This window comes from Capricornis sumatraensis, chromosome 4 (genome assembly GCF_032405125.1).
Source record: "Capricornis sumatraensis isolate serow.1 chromosome 4, serow.2, whole genome shotgun sequence".
Taxonomy (NCBI): Eukaryota; Metazoa; Chordata; class Mammalia; order Artiodactyla; family Bovidae; genus Capricornis; species Capricornis sumatraensis.
Genome location: NC_091072.1, coordinates 72,264,693 through 72,279,483, shown reverse-complemented (window position 1 = coordinate 72,279,483; position 14,791 = coordinate 72,264,693). Strand labels below are relative to the sequence as shown.

At 49.7% G+C, this 14,791-nt stretch overlaps 1 protein-coding gene across 1 annotated transcript; it reads right to left on the bottom strand.

The window, feature by feature from the left end:
- Positions 1–999: 999 nt before the first annotated feature.
- On the bottom strand, positions 1,000–10,764 carry LOC138077701 (keratin, type II cytoskeletal 75). Its single transcript, XM_068969832.1, has 9 exons — positions 10,279–10,764; positions 9,531–9,745; positions 8,528–8,588; positions 8,082–8,177; positions 7,121–7,285; positions 5,042–5,167; positions 4,681–4,901; positions 3,104–3,138; positions 1,000–1,226 (listed from the first exon to the last, which is right to left on the bottom strand). Exons 1-9 carry the CDS (start codon positions 10,762–10,764, stop codon positions 1,000–1,002), a joined length of 1,632 nt encoding a protein of 543 aa, XP_068825933.1.
- Between the last annotated feature and the right edge of the window lie 4,027 nt (positions 10,765–14,791).

Genomic DNA, 14,791 nt, shown 5'->3' with positions numbered 1-14,791 from the left:
TCCAGAGCCTGTAAACTCAGGGATGTGGGAGCTTCCTGCAATTATGGCCTAAGTGGCCCTTCTGTTGGGTGAAAGCATTGCCCCCAGGGCTGACTTTTAACTCTTCTCCTGACCTGTTATTTTCCTGCTCACATCTGCAAGTTGGAAGTTGTCAGGAAACAATCAGCCCTTTGCTGGCAGAGGGCTGGGCTGCCCACACTACGTCAGTGTCCTCAGAACTCAGTCTGGTTTGGGAGGGGATGGCATTGCCGTGCGTGACATACAGAGTGGGGAGTCTGAGCAAAGCTTCCGCCCAGGGTCTCGGGCTTCTCAAAGAAGGCATCCTGACGGGAGGAGGGGGGAGGTGGGCAGAAGGAGGGAGGGAGGGAATCTGGCCAGTGCTTGGCCCTCCTGCCCCTCCCATCTTCTCAGCTCAGTCTTCTTAGCTCTGAGGGAAAAGGAGGGAGGTCAGATGCGCTGAGCCCTCCCTGTGCCAGGACCCCACGCTGAGAGGAGGTTTGGACGGGGAGAAGGATCACTCTGCGCTCCATCACCATTCCAAATAGAGGGCTGGACACCAGACACATTATACATGCATTTAATAGACATGATCCTGGGAGGAAAGAGAGAGAGGCTTCACTCTCGTCCAGCAGGCAGCTCGTAAGCATCGTGAGACAGGTGGGCTGACACTGAGATGGCCTGGGAGATACAGACTGCATCTGGAGGAAGGGAGGAGGGAGGCAGAGCTGACGGGGAGTCTCTGAAAGACAATCTGACAGTGAAATGGGAAAGAGAGCGGGTTTGGCACAGAGTGGGTACTAGGAGCAGTCTGGGGGCTGGGGGAGGCTTAGGCTGGGGAATGGGATTCAGACAGGATGCCAGGCTTCCTGGCAGCACAGGTGGACCTCGAGGAGGGGAGACGAGCAAGAGCACCTAGGTGAGCAGGGACGAGTGCAGACAGGCCAGGGGAGTGGCCGGAGCTGGCTTCAGCGCAGGGGTGAGGGAGCAGGGTGACTGCGCTTAGTGCTTATAGCTCTTCCGGCTGGAGGATGTGGTGGAGACAAACTTGATGCTGGAGCCGCTGCCCCTGAGGCCCCGGCTGCTGCTGTTGCTGAAGCTGGAGCCGCCCAGGCTGTGCCCACCACTGGGAGAGAAGGAGTAGCCGCTGCCCCCGCCGAGGCCCAGGCTTCCACTGCCAATACTGCTGCCACCTCCATAGCCACTGGAGACGGTGGAGGTGACCACAGCTGCCGGAAGAGAGGAGACGTGGTCAGAACCAAGGGCAGGAGAGAAGCACCTGGGGCATCGTGGACAGCTCCCCAAAATCCATGGGGTGGGGATGGGTGGTTTGCCTCTTTCCAGTTTTCCACCCACTTTGTGAGCTCGCTGTCCCGTGTCTCAGTCTAGTCCCACCTGCACCACAGCGCCAGATGTCCTCCCAGTCCGAATGGCTTCCTGCCTGTCCTCTGCTACTTGGTGCCTCTCTTCTCCTTCCAGAACTCACTGGGATGCCCATCCTCTGGGGAGCTCTTGTACCCACCTGCCTTCCCTTTGATTCCCCTGCTGTTCTGTCCCCACCTCGCCCTGGCCCTGGTGTCTCCCTTGCTTCTGGAAGCTCACAGCTGGTTGTGGATACGTTTCCCTTTGTGTCCTCAGTCCACACTCTCTGAATTCCAAGGCAGGGCTGGAATATTCTCGATAGACCAAGTGACAGATGACCCACTGGCTGGCTAACTCTGTCCCTTTTCTCCTCCCGAACTGCTCCCTCCCTAACTTTCAAACCACCCATCATCTTAAACATCTAGTACCTTACTTTGGGCCCTTCTGAAGGAAAGCTGAAATAAAATATAGACTCTGTTATTGGATGAATTGTATGCTCCCCAAAATGTGTGGAATACCTGTAAAGTGTCTTTACTTGGACATAGGACCTTGAAGAAGTAATCAGGTTAAGATAAAATCATTAAGGTGGGCCCTGGTCCATTATGACTAGTGTCCTTTTAAGAAGAGGGAAGATGTTCAGTTGAAGACAGACACACAGGGAAATGGCCTGTGTGTCTCACAGAGACAGAGGCTGGAGTGAGGCAAGGAACACCAAGGCTGGAAAGCTACCACCAGAAGCCAGGAAGAGGCAAGGAGGGTCCTCCCTACAGGTTTTAGGGACACATGGCCCTGCTGACACCTCCGTTTGTAATCTCTAGCCTCCAGAACCATGAGACAGTGTATTTCTGTTGTTTCTCACCACCCAGTTTGTGGTACTATGTTATGGCAACCGTAGGAAATAAGCACAAACTTGAGGTGCTTTCAAGAAAGGAAACTTTAGAGGTCATGCCAGCCAGTCCCCAAATTAGCTTTGAGGGTCTCTGGAGCCACTGGACAAGGACCTTAGGGAAGGAGGACCTCTGGGTGGTTCAGAGGGATCTGCCTTATTGAGTCATTGCTTAATATCATCAATCGCTAAGGTGACTCTCATGTCAAGAAAACTGAACTCACTTGCAGAGTGTAAGGTGTAAGAATCGTCTCTTGGCCTCACGATGCCAGCGCTGAGCTCTGTAAATGGTGACTTCTGTGCTTACCAGTGCAGGCTGTGCAAGCTTGTTAATGAATGCCTCTCCTGCTTCTGGGGAGCGGCACCAACTGCCAGGTCTCCTAGAACTCTCACTGCCTTGAAATCCTTGGTATCTTTCTGTGTCATACTCCACAGAGTTAAGCCGAGCAGTGGGGCTTCTCCCAGACTGTTCTGGAAGAGGCTGCCCAACCGGCAATGCCCTAGTGCCCAGCATGAAGGCTGTCTCTAGTGCTTGAGAGCAATCAGTATCTCTCTAGTGTGATCCAGTCTGGGCAAGGGAAGGTGTGGCCTGAGGATCCCGCAACCCATGTAGAGGATGAGAGCAAACTTCCCATTACTCCCCTCGTGGTGCCCTCTCACTTGCAAAGAGGTAAGGTCGGTGACTTTAAGGTTTCTCCTAATAGAAACATAGAATCTCAAAGCTTCTCAAAATGAACCTCCCATTGGTGGGCTCCCCTCCAATGCCCCATACATCCCTGGCACCCTCTGACATGCCCACCATCTCCCCCGTCCCCAGCCACATACACTCCAGATGACACGAGAGGATGTCATACTCACAGATATTAACTGGAGAAACGCCCTCTCCACTCAGCCTGATGGGGAGGAGGGAGAAGGAAGGTTACTGTGGTGTCCAGCAGCTTGTGGTCTTTTGAAATGACATTTGTGCAATTGTTTTAAATTCACTGAGAAAGCCTTCAATTATTTTTATTGCAGGAGTAATGGAGGTTGAAATTATTTAAATACCATTAGTATTACAAATAATAATAATAATCTAATGAATGAAATAATGCAGAGTTGGGGTTCATAGGAGTCAAATCTGTAATCTCAGAATTTTTGGTGTAAACGAGATAAACACCTTAAGAAAATTAAAATTAAAGCAAATCATATGTTAGCGTCAGCTGGAAAGGCAGGGCTGTCATAGAACAAGAAGATCGCTCTGTCAACAACGGCCTATTGTCAGGTACCAAGGTTATTACAGGTGTGGAGAGGAGTCTGAGTCATAAGTGTAACAATAGCAATCATCGGTCTAGCCTTGTAGCAACTAGAGTAGTTTTGCTTTAGCATCTTGAGGACAGAAGTGGCATTCATTATAAATGCAGACCTAGCCCTTGAAAGGGCTACCTACCTATTACCCGCATTATGCCACTTAATTCTCTCAACAACCCCTAAGTAGGTATTACAATCTCGGTTTTACCGATGGGGAAATTGAAGATCAGAGAGGTTAACTAACTCGATCATGATCACAAATGAGGTCAAATTAATTTGACTCCAAAGCCCACATCTTTGGCCACTGAAATGAGAGGGAGCTGACCATTTGCCGTGTCCCATCCATTGTTCTGAGAGCTTCGCTGGTAGTCCCTCACTTTAGCCCTTTTAATAACACAGAAGATGGAAACTCTGGTTGTCCCATTTTACAGATGAGGACTGGAGAAATCACACAGCTGGTCATACAACTGGTACTGGCAGAGTCCAAAGCCCCCAGTGGGCTTTGGGGATCATGTGACCTGGCCTCTTTATTCCATCAGTAAAGACATAGAAAGCAGGGGTGGGGAGCATTGGTGGGAGGAGGATGCTGAATTTCCTAAGCTTATGTAGCTAGTTCGGAGAAGGCAATGGCAAGCCACTCCAGTACTCTTGCCTGGAGAATCCCAGGGATGGGGGAGCCTGTTGGGCTGCTGTCTAGGGGGTCACACAGAGTCGGACATGACTGAAGCAACTTACCAGCAGCAGCAGCAGCAGCATGTAGCTAGTTAGTGGTAGACCTGTTGGCCCAAATCCTAGGACAATTTATTCTCAATTCAGAGTCTTTCATACTACATATCCAGACGCACTGTGTGACCAAATTTCTCCTTTGAGTTGATTTTACCCAGATCCAATCAGCTTCTAGATTTCTATGGGGTGCTAAAAGCAGTTGCACCTCAAATTAGGAATTGCTGATTATGATTTCCCTGGAAAGAAACTGCACCTGTACTCTTTGTCAGAGTCCAGTTCTACCAGCATTTTGCTCCCCTTTCCAGGCAAGGAAGGGCCTGTATCAACCTGCGTGCATGCATGCATGCAAAGTCCCCTTCAGTCATGTCCAACCTGAGCCCCTAGGAATGCCCAGGCTGCTGGGATGGGTGATCTGCCCTCACCTGCACTCCTCGCCCTCCAGCAGCTTCCTGTAGGTGGCAATCTCCACATCCAGGGCCAGTTTGATGTTCATGAGCTCTTGGTACTCGCGCAGCAGCCGGGCCATGTCCTGCTTGGACTTTTGCAGGGCCTCCTCCAGGTCCACCAGTTTGGCCCGTGCATCCTTGAGGGCCAGCTCCCCGCGCTGTTCTGCATCGGCAATGGCTGTTTGCAGGCTGGCACACTGTAAGGAAAGGAGGAAGCCATGAAACTTACTGATAACCCCTGGAAATCTGGTGCTTCTTGGGAAGAGTCCTGTAAGTGAGGCAGAATGACCCGGAAGACATAAGTGTGCGGGGAGCTCTGGGTCCTGCCAGAAAGTACCTGCTTCTTGACATTGTCGATCTCGGCTCTCAGCCTCTGGATCATCCGATTTGTCTCGGAGATCTCTTGTTTGGTGTTGCGGAGATCATCGCCGTGCCGGCCAGCTGTGACCTGCAGCTCCTCATACTGACAGAACCAGAGCAGAGTCAGTCACTCCTTCAAACCCTGGCCTGAGCACTACCTGCATGCCCAGCCTGGCCCTCAGTGCTCTGAGCAAGCCCATCCATGCACTCATCATTCACCCATCCCCTTGCTTGTTTCTTGACCACATCTACTCACCAGGCATGTCCTGGGCTCTGGGAATATCATGAAGAGAATAATCAGACTCCTGCCTACAGTTTCTTTCTTTCTTTTTTTTTTTTTTGAGATGGCAAATAATTGAACCAGGCTGGCATTTGATACCAGCAGTTATCAGTAAGGCTCCTGGTTTATTCCTTTCCTTACCAGCCTGCATATTATTGAATTTATAGCTTCAAATTGAGCTGAGTGTCCCTTAGGAAGTAAACTAAGTCCTATGGGGCTGTGATAAAGGAATCTGACTTAGATATGGAAGTGAGGGATGGGGTAGGGAATGGACAGGCACGTCCCTCTAGAGATGGAGATATTCACACCAGGCACTGAAGGCTGGGAAGGATTGACCGGCTCAGGGCAGAATATTCCAGACAAGGGAAACAGCCTGTACGTGAAGCCCCCAGAGCATGCAGAGCACGAGGAGTGAGGAATGATTTGGCACTGTCCTTGGGGAGTTCTTGGTCATGGGGCAGACGTCAAAGACCAACTGCGACCATGAAGTTTGGTGGCCCTCCTGATGCCAGTGCTGGGGAAACAGAGGCACTGCAGAGAAACACCATTGGAAGGAGCTCAGGCTATAGAGGACCCCGTTCTGAAGACTTTGTAACAGAATCCTCCATCTTAGATTCCTCTCTGTCTAATGGTGTGGGTCTAGGACACCATCATTTAGGAGAAATAAATGCACCCTATGTCCTCCAGCAGACTGGAGGAAACTCACACCTTGCCCAGTGGAAGAAGAGCCCCTGCCTGAGCGAAGATCTGTCCGATTTCGAAAGTGCTGAATGGTTCAGCTTCTTCGTTTCTGGACACACATGGTTAAAAGAAACAACAGTCTTCGCCAACACTGCACATTGCAACCACCCCACTTGGAGTTAAGTGCATCCCACCTCCACTCACTGCCAAGGAGCTACATCCACTCTTGTAGCCCTGGCACCTGACACCTGCTTCTTTTCTACCACTTCCAGTGGCAGCGACTAAGGCAGTGCAAAGACCAAGGCAAGGGATGAGAGCCAGCTTGTAGGTGAGCAGCTGCCTTGGAAAATCATCTGCTTTTGGCCGATAACTGGTCTCATGGGTTGGAACATTCAGGCTGCTACACCCCTCCAAACCCAAACCTTCTGGCCATCTGCACCTTTGGACAATAGTTCTCTGTGGTCATGCTAACCTCCCTCTTCCCAGAGCAAGCTCTCTTGTTCGGCAAAGTGTTCATTTCTGCCCCCTAGCCCCACAGGACTGCTTGCTCAGCCTTTCAGGCCCTCCCTGCTCCTTGGCAATCTTTTGTTCCCCGCCACTTCCAAAACAGACTAAAGCCCACCACTTCTTGGAAGTGTTTTATTAATGCTTTTCCCCTTCTATGACTGTTCATTCATCTCATGGCCTCCCAGACCTTGGACTCCTTTTGTATTTTGTTCATTTACAACTTGGTAATTCTGCTTGGCATACAGTAGGAGTTCTGTAAATAAACAAGCCTGTTGGAAACAGTTTTATGAGCATTTCTTGGTTGTTTGAGTCTCATCCAGCCCCTTGTCAGTTGGTAAGTGGTGGGGGGACTGTGGCTGTCCTTCTGAGCATCCAGCATTGCCTGACCGCTTATCAGCATATGTGTGTATTGGGATTTCCACATCCATTTCAAGCCAAGTTTTCATAGCCTCCTAGACACTTCTGCCAAGTTGAAAGAAACGGGAATGCTCGCATGACTCTTGAGGCTTATGGCTAGTAGTTAAACAATGATTTGAGGCTTCAGAGAACACTAGATCTGCAGCCTATCACGGAGGTGCCCATGCTCACCTTGGTCTGGTACCAGGACTCAGCCTCTGCCCGACTGCGGTTGGCGATCTCCTCGTACTGAGCTTTGACCTCAGCAATGATGCTGTCCAGGTCCAGGCTGCGGTTGTTGTCCATGGACAGGACCACGGATGTGTCGCTGACCCGCGTCTGCATCTGACACAATTCCTGCAGAGCCAGTTAACTTAGCGTCACCGCGCAATAAAAGAAGGAGTCTTGAAATTACGCAATTGACCACCCATCTAAGTCAGGAATCCTTCTTTGGCATCCCCAGCAGGGAATGCCCAGCCCTTGCTATGCCAGCCGACCCCTGAGGAGTTTCTGGGTCATAGATCAGTGGAATGGTAGTGTGTCCCAGTATCCATTCTCAAGGCTCCCCTCTGTGCTTTTTCTCTGAATGTGAAGGATGAACAAGTGTTCTCTGAATCCGAGTTAGATCATGTTGAATATGACATATGTGACTCATATGCCAGCATGAAATGTTTCTTCAGGATGGGGTGATTTTTAGGACCCCTCCCCCCACACACAGTGTGACTTCATTGCTCTCTACCCCTCTGTCCCCTTCCACAGGCCCAGGTGTCTGCCATCAGAGTGGAGATGCCCAGAAAGAGGCATCTTCAGGGGCCAGGAAGCACCCTGACCAATGGGCTGAGGGGCAGCTTGCCTTCTGAACTTCTCTGAGACAGGAAAGAGAGAGATGGGTCTTGATTCCTTGGGAATGTTACCCAGTGACATGGGAGTTTAGGAATCAACATTTGCTCCTTGCTCGGCCATGGGATTGCAGGGAGAAGACTCAGAGCTGGGGTGGGGTTAAATGTGGCAGGACTTCAAGCAATTCTTCCCAATCTCCATGACCTCTCCAACCCTCCATCCCAGGGAGACACTATATGGATAACATTCTGCAACATCCTTTTCTTGCCAGGCTTTAGACATAGAAGGGACAAACACACATGCAGGATCTTACTGCCTCAAAGAGCATCTGGAGGAAGTTGATCTCATCGGTCAGAGAGTTGGCCTTGGCCTCCAGGTCCACCTTGTTCAAGTAGGCAGCATCCACATCCTGAAAAGACAGCACAAGATGCTCCTCTGAGACCTTGGCCCCAGGCAACAGGCCCAGAAGAAGCTAGGTGGACTCCCTGGCCCTTTAAGTTTGGATTTTAGCAAACTCTGTATCTGGGGTTTGGGGCTGGGGCTGGGTAATTCCTGGGAATTGTGGCTTGAGTCTCCTGGGCTAACAGAAAACAACAAGGTCACTGGGGCTATAAACATGGAGGGAGGGTCTTGGCCGGTTTGAGCTCTCTAGATATCCTAAGGGCTGAAATCACTTTTCTTGGGTGGCCCAAGGGTCGGTCACCCCACACTCTCAGATTCGGTTTTAAATCTTCTCCTTTGAGAGACATTTCCACCCACCTTCTTTAGAGCCACAAACTCATTCTCAGCAGCTGTGCGCTTGTTAATTTCATCCTCATACCTGTAAGCACAGAGGAGAGGGGGCGAGCGGTGAGTGAGGGTTTGATTGAACTCTTCTCAGGCTGAGGTGGACTACTTGTGTAGCAAGAGACCTTTGTGTGACTTCAGGTGATTCACTTAACCTCTATTTCTCCCCCTGTAAAAGGAGAATAATTTCTTCTGCCAGTTTCTTTTTCCTTTTTTGCTTTTGTAAGACTGGAAGGTGGGCATGGAGCTGACAGGGACAGTAAAACATATGTATGGAACTCCATCCTCGTAGAGATGCACAATTTCAATCTTGAAAAACTTTTTGCTGTCTTAAGTGCCTGCTGGAACTGTGAGATAAACTTTGTTCAGGACACTGCTTCAGTTGATTTTTTAATATATTTTTACTGAACCTCAGGGCAGCCATTTAAATAGTGTTTTTTTTTTTTTGTTTGTTTGTTTTTTTAGTAAGTAGGTGTTGCTTTAAAATAGAAACCAAGGGTGAGCCACCTAAGGGGTTGGGGAGGACCATCTTTTCTGTCGGATAAATCACCTATTGCAGCCTGGGTGATGGCTAGTCAAAATTGACTCCCTCAGGAGGATCAGATTGCCTGGTTCATACTCTAGGGTACACCTTGGCAATGCAGGCATCTCAATAATAGAGCCCATGTTTAGTGTAGTTAAATAATAAACTGACTGTAAAGTAGTATATCACTTTCAGAGCTAGAATGTTTTGTTAGATGACACAGATGTCCCTTTGCAGTCATGGACACATATAAGAGTCAGCTTCTTATTGGTAGTGATGCACGAGATGAGAGTCCCTTTGTGACTCCATACCTTGCTCTCTTCTTCTCATTAGATAATGACTACAGGTCCAAACCTCTCTGACATAGGCATCTGCTTCTTTGCTCTCCTCTGGCCCTCATCAAGAGGAGTTTGGGGATGACTGCATGTGATCAGAAGGGTCTCTCACTCTCACCTGACTTTGAAATCCTCCACGACATCCTGCATGGTTCTCAGTTCAGCATCCAGCCTGCCTCGCTCGGTGGTGATGCTGTCCAACTGCCGCCGGAGGTCGGTGATGTAGGCTTCGAAGAAGGGCTCCAGGCTCTGCCTCACAGTCTTGGTACCCTGCTCCTGCAGGAGGCTCCATTTGGTCTCCAGGACCTTGTTCTGCTGCTCCAAGAACCGCACCTGGATGGGAGAAGAAGAGAAGAAATTCTGGAGAAACTGGGGAGGCAGAGCCAGACACCACCCCAACGGATATAGAAGAGAGGAAAAGTACTTTTCACCTGATACCCGTCTGCCAATGATATAAGTGACAACCCCTGCCGAAAAGGAAAAGCCCATCAAGCTACCCCGACATTCTCTGGGGCTCCAGAGAACTATGCAGTGGCTCCTTGATGGGGAGCCGCCATTCTCAGAGTGTCTCTACCAGCCCTGCTCTGGGTTAGGTTGGCTTTCTCAGGGAACTTGAGAACTTCACATTTCCCTCTGTGCAGACTGAACCAGCCAGCATGGCTCCCAAGGAGGATGAAGGGAAATACCCACAAGTCCTGTGGGGCAAGCTGGCCCCACCTGCAAATACATCGCCCCTGAGGGGATGCTTGCTGAGTGAATGTGCTTTCCTGCAGGGAAGCTGTTGGACCATGGCTGCTCTCTGAACTTGGCCTCCCCAAGAGTTCCTGGCACTTAACCCCATGGACCAGATGCAGCTCCCAACTCACCTTGTCGATGAAGGAGGCGAACTTGTTATTGAGGGTCTTGATCTGCTCCCGCTCGTCTTTCCGCACCCGTTGGATGTTGGGGTCGATTTGCAGGTTGAGGGGAGTCAGGAGACTCTGGTTGATGGTGACCTCTTGGATGCCTCCAGGGGGACAGACGGAGAAGCTGCAGCCCCCGTGGCCCACTCCAATTCCACCCCCATAGCCGAATCCACTGCTGACCCCAAACCCGCTGCTCGCCCTGCCGCCAAAGCCAGTTCGGAAGTTGCTGCCACACCCACTGATGGAGACCCGCTTGGTTCTCCCCAGGTTGTAGAGGCTGCGGCTGCTGAAGCCGCTGATCCTTCCCAGTCCTCCACTGCCCCCCGGGGAGTGGGTCACGGACACGGAGCTGAAGCGAGAGCAGCCGGTGGCTGGGCTGGTGGCTGAGGCTGTGCTGAAACCTCTGCGGCTGCTGCTCTGGAAGGTGATAGTGGACTGTCTGGACATGGTGTCTGGGAGAGGCTGGTGAGGAGCGCTCCTGCTGTGGGTACGTGTGGAGGGGGATGGAGAAGACAGGGCGTCTGGGGTGCCCTGGCCCCCTGGGCTTTTATGGGCTCTGGGAGGGAGGGCGAAGCACGCTCCTGCAAGCCTCTGATGGCATTTTCTCGGCATCCACCAACCCTGAGCCCACACTCAGCTCCCCTCCGAAAAAGGCGTAAAAGCCACGCGCTTGTTCCCTGGCATCCCTCCCCCACATGGAAACTCCTTTCCAGTTGCAACTTGATCAGCAGATGAATGAGAAGCACGTTAATTGCCTTCAGTCATGTCCTAATCATGCATTTTAAAATGGACTCAGAAAACACTGCCTCATTTCCAAACCGCTCTCTTAGGCCTGGGACCAACTCCCTCCTGTGCAAACATCTTGTGTCAGCCCCAGTGACCGTGGTTCACTGTTGCCTGTTCCTTCCTACCCCTTAGGTGTGCGTCTTACTCCTGAACTCTTTCTCAGCTATTAACTCTCAGAGCCCCCACTCCCAACCCCAACCCTGGCCCAAGCTGTCCGTCCAGATCTTGAAAATCCTGCTCTCCACCCATCTTTCTCAGGAATCCATCCCATTTTGATGGCCCCTTTGCTTAACTCTGAAGCTGCCATCTGTATTGTGTGGGTCACACCAACGTTCTGGGGTGTGAGTGAGTGTGTTCGTGTGAGCACGTATGTCCTGTCCACTCCAGTGTAACGTGACCATTAAGGTCAGGTCCTCTGCCTACGTGGAGAGAAGCTGCGAGAATGGGAAGATGGGTTTGAATCCCAGCCCTGCCACTTCCTAAAGCTGAGACATGGGGCCAGTCATGAAACATCTCCGGGCCTCAATTTGAGTGTCTGTAAAGTGGGGTTTGTGATGACTATTCATGGGAAAACGGATTTTGCAATGCCAAGGACATGCAGATGCTGAGCCAATTCAACAGAGTCTTCTCTCCTGATATAATCACGTGTTTGTGAAGGAAGTGCCAGCAAGGTGCCCATCCTGAGACAAGTACTCAGTATTTGAAAGCAGCACAATGCACGTTCTTTTTTCTTTATTAACAGGCTTATGGTTCTGTTGGGAAGACTAAATTAAGACACACTGAGGAACTTATGAAACGGTGATGCTCCATAAAACACTGCCTCTTGTCTCTGTTTGAAGCCGTCTCATCCCAGAAGTGGAGAAGGCAATGGCAACCCACTCCAGTACTCTTGCCTGGAAAATCTCATGGACGGAGGAGCCTAGTAGGCTGCAGTCTATGGGGTCACGAAGAGTCGGACATGACTGAGCGACTTCACTTTCAGTTTTCCTTTTCATGCATTGGAGAAGGAAATGGCAACCCACTCCAGTGTTCTTGCCTGGAGAATCCCAGGGACAGGGGAGGCTGGTGGGCTGCCGTCTATGGGGTCGCACAGAGTCGGACACAACTGAAGCAACGCAGCAGCAGCAGCAGCAGCAGCAGCAGCAGCAGCAGCATCCTAGAAGTCTCCTTGACCAGCCACTCCTCCTGTTGTTGGCCAAGGATCCTGACCCTTTAATCCTTCATCAGAAAGTCCCATGGCTACACTGAATAGAGGGCTTGTTTATTTTCCCCCGTTAGTCTTAATATTTTTTTAAATTGAAAACTTTTATACAATTTTAAAAGGTTACTTTGCATTTGCAGTTATGACAAAATATTGGCTGCATTCCTCACGTTGTACAACACATGCTTGTAGCCTATGTTACACTCAATAGTTTGTACCTCCCACTTCCCAACAGCTATATTGCCCCTTCCCACTGGTAATCACTGGTTTGTTTTCTGTATGTGTGAATCTGTTTCTTTTTTTTTTTTGTTTTAATAGCCACTGGTTTGTTGAGTTTTTAATATTCCACATATAAGTGGTATCATATGGTATTTGTCTTTCTCTGTCTGACTTATTTTACTTTAGCATAATGTCCTCCAAGTCCATAAATATTGCTGCAAATGGTAGAATTTTGTTCTTCTTTATGGATGAGTAGTATTCCATTGTGTGTATATATATATATATTCTTTATCTTCCACATCTTTATTCATTAATCTGTTGATGTACACTTAGATTGCTTTCATATCTTGGCACTTGGAAATAGTGCTATGAGCATAAACATGTGGAAGTTAAACAATATGTCACTAAACAAAAAGCAATCAATGGATCATGGAAAAAATTAAAGAGGAAATCAAAAAATTCCTAGAGTTGAATGAAAATGAAAATAAGCTGACTCAAACCCTATGGGATGCAGTATAAGTAGTTTTTTTTAATGCTTTAAAAATTGGAGTAGAGTTGATTTACAGTGTTTCAGATGTATAGCAAAGTGATTCAGTTTTATAACTGCAAAAGCAGTTATAAGGGGGCAGTTTATAGCATCCCTGCTGGTCTTGTTGACTGTGTCTCCAACCTCCATAAATCTCAATTGATAAGAAAGCTCCTGGTTCTCTTTCTTCTGCATCTCCTCTCCCCATGGAGGGTGGAGGTGGAGTCAGACAGAAATCATTAGATCTTCTTTTGTCTTGCTGACTTCTTGCCTCTTGCAGTGGCTTTAAAGGATGGGAGAGGGAGAGAGGAGCTGAAATGTATTTTGTTTGTGTTTTGTGCATGAGAAGCCAAGTCCCCGTGTGGTAAATGAAAGAGATCAGCATTGTCTGGCTAGAGAGAAGCAGAGCCACATTCTGTGGTCTCTCCACGCAGGGGTCCTTTCAGAGGTGCAGCCAGTGGGTTGGCAGATTCTCACCAACCTGGAACAGCAACTTGGCACTCGGAGCGGTGGTTCTCTGTTCTCTGTGCTATTTCCTTATTGGGGCTGAGGCCAGGGAATGGGCCTCTCCTCTGTCAAGAGAGTGTTTGAGAGTCTCAGTTTCCACGGGGAACCTGTGAATCATAGCTTTTGTTGATACAGGCCAGGAGGAGCGCAGGAGTTTTCTCGCTTGGTTGCCAAAGTGTCCAGGTCCCAGCTGGGGTGGTGCATGTGTCTGTGGAGGAAAGAAAAAATGTCTTTGTTTTCTGTACTCATGGCATGATAATCTTTCTCCCAAAAAGGGATACTTGTTTTCTGAGCCATGCTGAGTAAGCTCTTCAGAGTTTTCCATGGAACAAAAGCTGGTAAAGGGTCAAGGCTGGGAGGGCTTTCACTGACCCCATCCTTGAGAATGGGGTCACCACAGCCCTTGCCCATTGAGCTTTCCATCTGGAAGCTGCTTCAGGCTGCCTGCCCTCCTGGGTCATGCCTTTACTGGCCAAACCCTCTCCTGGGAGCCTATTCCAGGTGTTGCTTCATTTCCCTTGGCCGTCACCTCTTGTCTGGGGTTGCCCACTTCCTTCCTTCCCTCCTTTCTCTCTCTAATTCTCCCACCTAGAGCATTGTTTCCAAAGCTAGTTTGTCTTAGATGCTGACTTTGGTGAAGTAAATGGAAGAAGATAAGTCTCACCCCTCTTCCTCCTCATTCCCTCTCCTGTAACCACTGACCTTCGCTGTGACCTTTGCTCTGATGGACCATGTCTATATGAATGCCTAGGACACGCCGGCCCCACAACAGCCTGTGGAAACTTCAGAACTTAGAGACTACGAGCACCTCTGCTTTCCTTCCTGCCAATGAGGTTTTTTGTTTTGGTTTTTAACCTCCTTTGTAATTATGCTTTGAACCTTCCCCCGAGAAGACTTCCTAGTAAACTGCACCCAAGGAGTGCCCCTTCACACCTGTTCCCAGAGCAGGCCTGGGCCTGTGCTTGGCTTGCACGTCGGCACGGTTTTCGCTTGCTTTGGCTTCCTGGTGGTCTCTGGACGGGTGGGGTGTGTCCCCTTCCCCTGCCCTGTCTCCTAGCCCCCTACAGGGAATTGTGACTGCAGTTCACTGGATGTAGGTGGTCTAGTTTTTAAAAAGAGCTTTAAGGAACACATTCCTTTCTGTTCTCCGAAACTCCTGAATCTCATCAACCCTGTGTTGTTGAGTTTGTCTGGGAGGAGTTCTCTTGAGGTTTGGGGAGTGGTGGATTCAAAAT